The sequence below is a fragment of the Lytechinus variegatus genome, chromosome 7 (genome assembly GCF_018143015.1).
Source record: "Lytechinus variegatus isolate NC3 chromosome 7, Lvar_3.0, whole genome shotgun sequence".
NCBI classification, from domain to species: domain Eukaryota; kingdom Metazoa; phylum Echinodermata; class Echinoidea; order Temnopleuroida; family Toxopneustidae; genus Lytechinus; species Lytechinus variegatus.
In genome coordinates this window covers 24,605,126-24,612,994 of record NC_054746.1, presented here as the reverse complement: position 1 = coordinate 24,612,994, position 7,869 = coordinate 24,605,126, and the positions used below count along the sequence as shown (strand labels likewise).

The 7,869-nt window shown below is 34.9% G+C and overlaps 1 protein-coding gene across 1 annotated transcript; it reads left to right on the top strand.

The window, feature by feature from the left end:
• Window positions 1-1,371: 1,371 nt before the first annotated feature.
• LOC121418820 (calmodulin-like) lies at window positions 1,372-7,147 on the top strand. Its single transcript, XM_041612988.1, has 6 exons — window positions 1,372-1,584; window positions 2,873-2,903; window positions 4,662-4,805; window positions 5,469-5,595; window positions 6,165-6,280; window positions 7,071-7,147. The coding sequence occupies exons 1-6, from the start codon at window positions 1,582-1,584 to the stop codon at window positions 7,097-7,099; spliced, it is 450 nt and encodes a 149-aa protein (XP_041468922.1). The 5' UTR covers window positions 1,372-1,581; the 3' UTR covers window positions 7,100-7,147.
• The last annotated feature ends 722 nt before the right edge of the window (window positions 7,148-7,869 follow it).

Below are 7,869 nucleotides of genomic sequence, written 5' to 3'. Positions count from 1 at the left end.
AGGAAAGAAAGAATGAAGGAAATAAAAAAGGATATTTGATAAAGAAGGAAAGTAAGACTAGAAGGAAAGAAAGAAAAATGAGCAGAGAGAGAAAAGAAAATGTCTAGGAAAGAAAGATTGGAAATAGATAAATGGTTTATTAAAATCAAGACATCATCGCGGCTAAGCTAGCCGAAGTGCGATGTATTCATAATTAATAAAGGCACAAAAATATTCAAACAATAACACAGATAATTACAAAATAAATAATACGGATGAAGTATGGTATTGGAAATAAAGATAGATGGAACAAATTAAAGGGCAAGCAGAAAGAATAGGGTATACATAAAAGAAAAAAAAGGGAAAAAGTTCAAACTTCAGGTAAACAAAAAAAAATCCAATCATCTAATGAAAATCATAATTTCATTTGGTGTTTTTTTTTAATGTATTTAATGTATTTTTAAAATTTAAAAATAAAATGTTTTAGAAATGAATAAAATTTCAAAGTGAAACATATTGTTAAACTTAAAACTACATCGCGGCATCGCGTGCACACCAATACTCAAAACGAAAGCTGAAACAACTAGATCTATAAAAACTCAATAACTTGTTCCTCCGATTACATCTCCAAATCATTAATCTGAGAATCCATAGCATAATTATAAGAATTTCCCGCCGATTTTGTGATTATTTTGGTGGAAAAACTGTTTATCATGTGAAATTGTTTCACCATTGAGAATTTGCTTCGATCCTACATGTCTAGCTAGTAGCCTGCCACACACACAGGCAGGAGGCCAGTTCGTTTGCAATGTATTGGGTTAGCAAGAAATCACCGCAGAACTTGCAAAAGTTTACAGTAAATATCGATTTAATTGTTGTCCCTGCTTCGTCAGCTGTTGGTTATTTAATGAAAGTTCGTCACTTTTAAATGTATTAACTACATTTTGTTCAATATTCTGAAATACGGGACAAATAGGCGTCCCGGGAAGGGTTTGTCGGGACGCCGGGACACAGGAGCAAAATACGGGACAATCCCGGGAAATACGGGACGTCTGGTCACCCTGACGACACATGGTGTTTGACTCCGCTAAATAAGACTAACTTATGTGTACTCATCATGTTTTTTAAAAAAATCTCGCCGAAGACCAGTTGAATTTTACTTATGATTTTTCAACGATCGTGGTGATGACAAATTTAAATGCTTACATTATGCTTCTCAATTCAGTCTCCGTCATGATAGTGTAATCTGCTATAACAACAATTCAGTATTGTCATTCTATTTGGTCTCGCATGGGATACCCCGAGTATTATGATAATTATAGAAGCTCATATCGCTTGCTTGGCCGCCATTTCTGTGTTGCCATGACAGCGTAATTATAAACGATAATTGATGAATGGAGATCTGTGTGTATGGATGGGACGCATTCATGAGCGCACAATACTAAATCAGCTTGCAAAAACCAATGCACAGGAAATTAAAGGCTTATTATTCCGCAGAATTCCACATGCAAGCTTCTCTCCGCCTCTAACAACCAGACTCGCCGAGATTGGTCGTCATTTTCTGTCTTCTGCCGTCAATATCTCACTCCAAATTGTAGAAACATGGTAAGACACATCAAATATTAAAATAATTGTTTCTCAATTCATTGTATTTCTTGTGCACTATCAAACAATGTAATTTCTTAAATACGCGGTTTTATATGTTATGCTAAATATTGCGAGATTAATAACCGATGAGCAGACAATGAACCTCTCAGACGAATTGACAACATATAATATACCGTGATAAATAGTAGGCCAAATAATGATATAATATGTGATATGTTTAACATAATTATTTAGTCGTTAAATTTCCTTTCAATCATGGGGTTGGTTAGTCTATTTTCAGCATTGTACCAAACTAAAACTGCAGAGGTAAGGGGTCCTTCCAAAAGAAATACAATTGACTTCGGTGTGAGTGTATGTTTGAAACCGAATTTATGTTAAGTACAAAGAGTATAAGTATAAGATAATGATCATAAAATGGGAACTAATATCAACATATTTGAAGTTTCACATTCAAAGATCAATTTCTACGCATTCTAATAAAGATGTAGTCTTTCAACTCTGTATACTTTCATAAAATACTTCATCCCTTCAATGATTATTATTATATATACATTGATTGCTTTGGGATGTGTGTAGCTATTAGGGTGGGTGTTTTTTCGGGGGGGGGGGGGGGGTGGTCATCGAAATTATCCCACCCGTGTATCTACACAATAACGTTACGATAATCGCAATATTTTCTTTTATTTTTCGAATGCTTGGATGTGGTATGTTTCAATTAGTATGTATATATCTATGTGTATAACCTGATTCCTCCACCCTCTAAAATTTTACTTTATCTTTCGCCTCTACATAATAATGGTTTGCAATAAATTTCGAAACAGGTGAAACATGGGGTACTTAAAAAAATGTTGATTATGGTAGTATATGGTAGTGTGTGCTGCACTCGACCCAGGTGAGGTAGGATTTATTCCTTGAACGCTTTAGCGCCTTTTAATATGGCGGCTTAGCTACAACCGGGGTGTAAAGCGCATTTTAGTATGTAACTGCGCTATATAAATGGACATATTATTATTCTATCCATTGGAGATGTATTTATAAAGCAAAATATTCTGATAATAGGTGCCCATTTTTGCCATAATTATCACTAAATTAACGTAGAAGCTTGATTGAGAAGAGTATGCTTAATCAACAAGATACTCCCTTTGGAACCAACTCAGAGTACGCCCCTTTCATCTTTCGATTACAGAAGTAAAAAAAAAAATATTCATTAATTGTTCAACCAAAATGCAAGTGATGTATTGAATATTTATACGTATATTTCCTCTGTCTTTTTTCACATTCACAGGCTGATCAACTAACAGAAGAACAAATCGCAGGTACAGCTATTATCGATGTTTTTTGTTATCCATTGTTTCTATGTGGTAACGCTGTTAACGCATCGGTGGCATTATACTTCGTCGTTGTTTTAACATAATCGACGTCAGCCGTATATTATGTTGTTGGATCTCGAAAGTAAAGGAAAGAGAAGATGGAGAAGAGAGAGAGAGGGGGGTAGGGTATATAGGGGAGAAGGATAGAAAAAGAGAGAAACGGTGGGTATGTGTGAAAGAGATGTTCATACATGATACAATCATGTATATGTACATAATATAAAAAAAAACCAGTAGGATTTTCACTTTAAAAAATGATATTCGAAAACTTGGGAGTGGAATGTGGAAAGTAGAATAGTTTTCCAAACCATTTTTATTGTACCTGCAAGATTTGTATATTGCAGATGGTAAATAAATCTTATAGTTGTTATAGGATTGTAATATTTGCCACACTGCAATTTAAGCTTTCTTATAACATGTTACAATGATAAACTTTGGGCTACTTATGTCACATTTCGCCGCCGTTCGTAAATTCACAGGTACTTTATGAGAAGCTTTCATGAAAGAATACAAAGGTAAACATGGCGAAGGATCTCTTTCCCTTGACATGATTGTGATTCTACAAGGATTCAAATTAAATAGAATACCATGACTATTATCATTAATTCTCAACGCCCTGGTAATACAAATTATTTAAAAAGGCGCGATAGCTCAGTCGGTAGAGCGGGGGATTCGTATTCCGGTGACCCGGGTTCGATTCCCACTTGGTGCGCTAGTGCCCTTTGGTAAGGCATTAATCCTCAGTACCAGGTCTTTCGGAGAGGACCTTAAGCCGTCGGTCCTCTTGTTGCTTGCTTACAAGCATTCATGCTTTCTTAGCAATCAGGTAAAAAAATCACCACCAATCACCACCAATTAATTTCCAATAAGTAAATTAAAAACAAATATTCGTTTTCTTAACGCATAATGCATTCCCCAAATTAGTTGCCCTTATGCGCATAAGAGAAAGAGAATTCAATTTAGGATACATCTAGCTAAACAAACTTGCAAGCCCAAAGCGCGAGCTGAAATTTTGTGATTTTCTGACTTGGAAATCTGGACAGTTTAAGCATGTTTTGATAAAGATGAAGATTAAAATTATGTATCTAAATAGATAGTTATTGCGAGCGGAAATTGTTCGAGATTTGTTCCTTAAAAAGTCAGAATCTATACACTCTATGAAATCATAAAAGGATGTGTTTCTACCTAGATCAATGATACGAGGGCGAAGCGAGCTGATAATTTGTTTAATTCCGATCTGAAACCTGGACATTTACAAGCTTTCAATAGTTACCGGTAATGTGGGCACAAAACGAGAGCTGATATCATATACTCATCTGAATGGTAACATTTTAAGAGCTTTTTTACATGTAGGGATATTACGAAGAGGAAATCTCAGTAAAAAAGCGCGAAGCGCGAGCTGATCTTTTTTGCGATTTAGACATAAAAATAGTAATTTCTAAGCAGTTGTAATCTTAAACAGATGATTTATGTTCATTGTGTAAATGTGCTTAAATTTTCCAGTTCTTTAATGAATTCGTTCTGCTTGATTTGTTTATTTAGCCGAATTACAAAATGAATTTATTAATCAGACTGTGACGTTGGCACGGTTGAATGTTTGGCAATTTTTTTTAGCTTACAATCATGTCAATCAAATTGTCAAAATTCACATCTTTTGCAAAATTGTCAGAAACACCTTTTCCGTGTGTTTTTCAATTATTATAGAATTCAAGGAGGCTTTCTCCCTATTTGACAAGGACGGCGATGGCACCATCACAACTAAGGAGTTGGGCACAGTAATGAGGTCACTGGGTCAAAACCCAACTGAGGCTGAGCTTCAAGATATGATCAATGAAGTTGATGCTGATGGTAAGTTCTCAAATTAATAATAAAAAAGACGGAGCTTATTAAATGATAATTTGTTCATATTGTTTGAAGGTATTGTCATGTAGCTAGCCAAACGTGTGTACAATCTGTCTTTGAATTATATATCATGAATATTTTTAAAATTATGTAAAATCTCTCTGTCTTCAGTTGCGTATAACAGCTTCTTCCAGTAGAAAATCTCGCCTCCTATGTTAAGAACTCATCAGATTTCTGTAAAGTTTAAACTGTCGCCAAATTTGAATTTGAGCAGGATAAACACTGAGGCCCGTTTTTCGAAGTCAGGTATGACTTAGACCACGGTTTAACTCTGTGATAAAATTATGGGGAGCCCAAAATTCAAAAACTCTGTATCTAATGTATATTTCTTATGTTTACTATTTTGCTTTCATTATGAAGAAAAATACTTTAAAGTACTTCGTTTATCATTCCCAGACAATTATGAACAATTGGGTGGCATATGAGTTGATATATTTGTTGTATACTGTTACAGATTTGTGCCCCAATTGGCTCTCCATAGTTAAACCCCAACTTTAAACCAGGGTTTAATTTAAACCCGAGTTCAAAATTCGGGCCTGCGGATCTACAAACTTGATAAATGGGACAGGGACAATTCAAGTGCAAGTAAATTTCATTTTCATGTGATAGGGAATGGAACCATCGACTTTCCCGAATTCTTGACGATGATGGCGAAGAAGATGAAAGACACAGATAGCGAAGAAGAGATCAGAGAAGCATTCAGAGTGTTCGACAAGGATGGTAACGGATTCATCAGGTTAGCTAAGTTGAGCATCGTTAATGTTTTTTTTTTCATTAATCTTCACCCCAAACATGAAACGAAATAAAGACATTGATGACGAATATTACCCCCATATGATTCACCAAATGCCCATTTGATCTCATTTCAATAGTTCATATTCCATTTCGTCCAGATTCAGTTAGTATGATACCCGGGGGCCACTTACATTGACGAGAGGATACCATGCGCGACCCCCCCCCCCAAAAAAAAAACCACGAAGAAGGGCGTCTTTTTCAAGATAGGGCAAGTTACGTACGTAACGTGATAAGGGTGTCAAAAACAATAATATAATGAATAAATGTATATATTTTTGCTAGGAAAGCTGCGTGTTTAGGGTCAAATTTATTAATAGCAATATTGAAAAAAATATAGATAGTTGAACGAGATTAAGTCTGTTAATATATGACTATAGGAACATCTGATCTTTCAAACTAAAATGGCCAGACTATTTTATCCCAATGCTAATTCTCCTGCAGTTATTTTTGATGTGGTCACATTTACTATAATCTAGAATTAGATTCGGTTTTCAATTTAAACCCTCACAGTGCAGCAGAATTGCGTCATGTGATGACGAATCTTGGTGAGAAGTTGACGGACGAGGAGGTGGATGAGATGATCAGGGAAGCCGACATCGACGGTGACGGACAAGTCAACTATGAAGGTGAATAGGTCCTGATATTGGAATGACATTGATCATGCGGTGTCGAAATCTCACTAACCTTTACATACCACTTATACATGTAGTTTTGATTGGTTATGGCAAATTTATAATAATAGAAATAATAATAATAATGTATATTTGTAGAGCGCACACACCGTCAGTAGACGCTTGTGGCGCTAGCCGAGCAACAGTTCTCTTTTATAATAACAAAATGAGATTTTACAGAAATTTATAAAAATACTACACAAGAACCATGAACAAGTACAATGTACGAATAATAATTTCACATCTGCTTCATTCATTATAGACATTGGGTTTTTAATCATTTTTTTTCACTGAGTGCCAAATGATTTTTTTTTTAATAAAATGTTTAGGCCACTTATTAAAAAGCAATGTAGGTTCACTGTTCCATATTATTACCTTGATTACACGAGCGATCATCGACGCAATGAGTCATAATACGAGGTTTGGGGGCAGAACCTGGCATATGGGGCAACATTTTCAAGCGAGTTTCGAGAAAACGAAGGAAGATAGCTAAACTTTTGATATTTTGAAAGTGATAATCATATTCTGTGATATAGATTTTGACATAATGTTCAGACATTAATATCAGTATTTATCCCTTTCCTATCATTTTTATTCTTTTCCTTCTATTTTTTTTCATTGTCATGAAAGTTTTGTGATAATTGAAATATACAACGTGATAATAATAATATTTAGATTATGTTCATATTTTGATGACATGTCAACATGACCTCTGGCACATTGTTTCATTTTTATTTCTTCCCAGAATTTGTTTCTATGATGACGACCAAATGAATGCTCAATGATGGAGTCGGAGGAGAGATGGTCAGCCCCCTTGATATACCCAGAATCACAAACCCTGACAGTTACTACACATCTGACGGGCAAATTACCCAGACAAGTACCCCATGTTATACATGCACCAAAGGACAACTATCTAAATCATATTCATTCGGTTGATTTCTCACATTGGCTACATATTAAGGGAAAGTTAACCATAACGTCTAGTTGCTTTTGATAAAAGCAGAACAAATTGAATAAAATATTAATGAATGTTTGGTGAAAATCCACTTTAAAAAATAACATATTGATTGATTTTAACCTTTATAGATGTGACGTCATATGCATGCAGCTGACATATTTTTTCATGTCATTTAAATTCCATTTTTTTTAAATGAAATGATGTGTGTGAATATAATACAATTTAAATAAATGCACAAATTAAATAATTTCATAATTTCTGAGAAAATGAAATTTTATGGAATATTGCTCGAATGTGAGGTCACAAACCTAAAAAATGTGTATTATTTGATGATTTTCGCTGGGCGTTATGTTTCATTTATTCATCTGCTTTTATAACAATTACATAACTTCAAATAGAGGTAAACTTCTTCTGCATATGTAAATTTTAATGTTGTGAGGACCATTAGCGTACCTACGGGGGGCAGACGACGGGGAGACCTGACGAGTCACAACCCATGAAAGGGACGTATCCCTGCCCCCCCCCCCCCCGACGAGTTATAACAGTTATAACAGTTATAACTGTTATATTAACTGATCCCTGG

Excerpts from the sequence above, each read along its gene's own strand:
- LOC121418820 (XM_041612988.1), top strand. Across the intron at positions 4,806-5,468 it reads CAATGAAGTTGATGCTGATG|GGAATGGAACCATCGACTTT; the intron begins GTAAGTTCTCAA and ends TTCATGTGATAG. Across the intron at positions 6,281-7,070 it reads CGGACAAGTCAACTATGAAG|AATTTGTTTCTATGATGACG; the intron begins GTGAATAGGTCC and ends ATTTCTTCCCAG.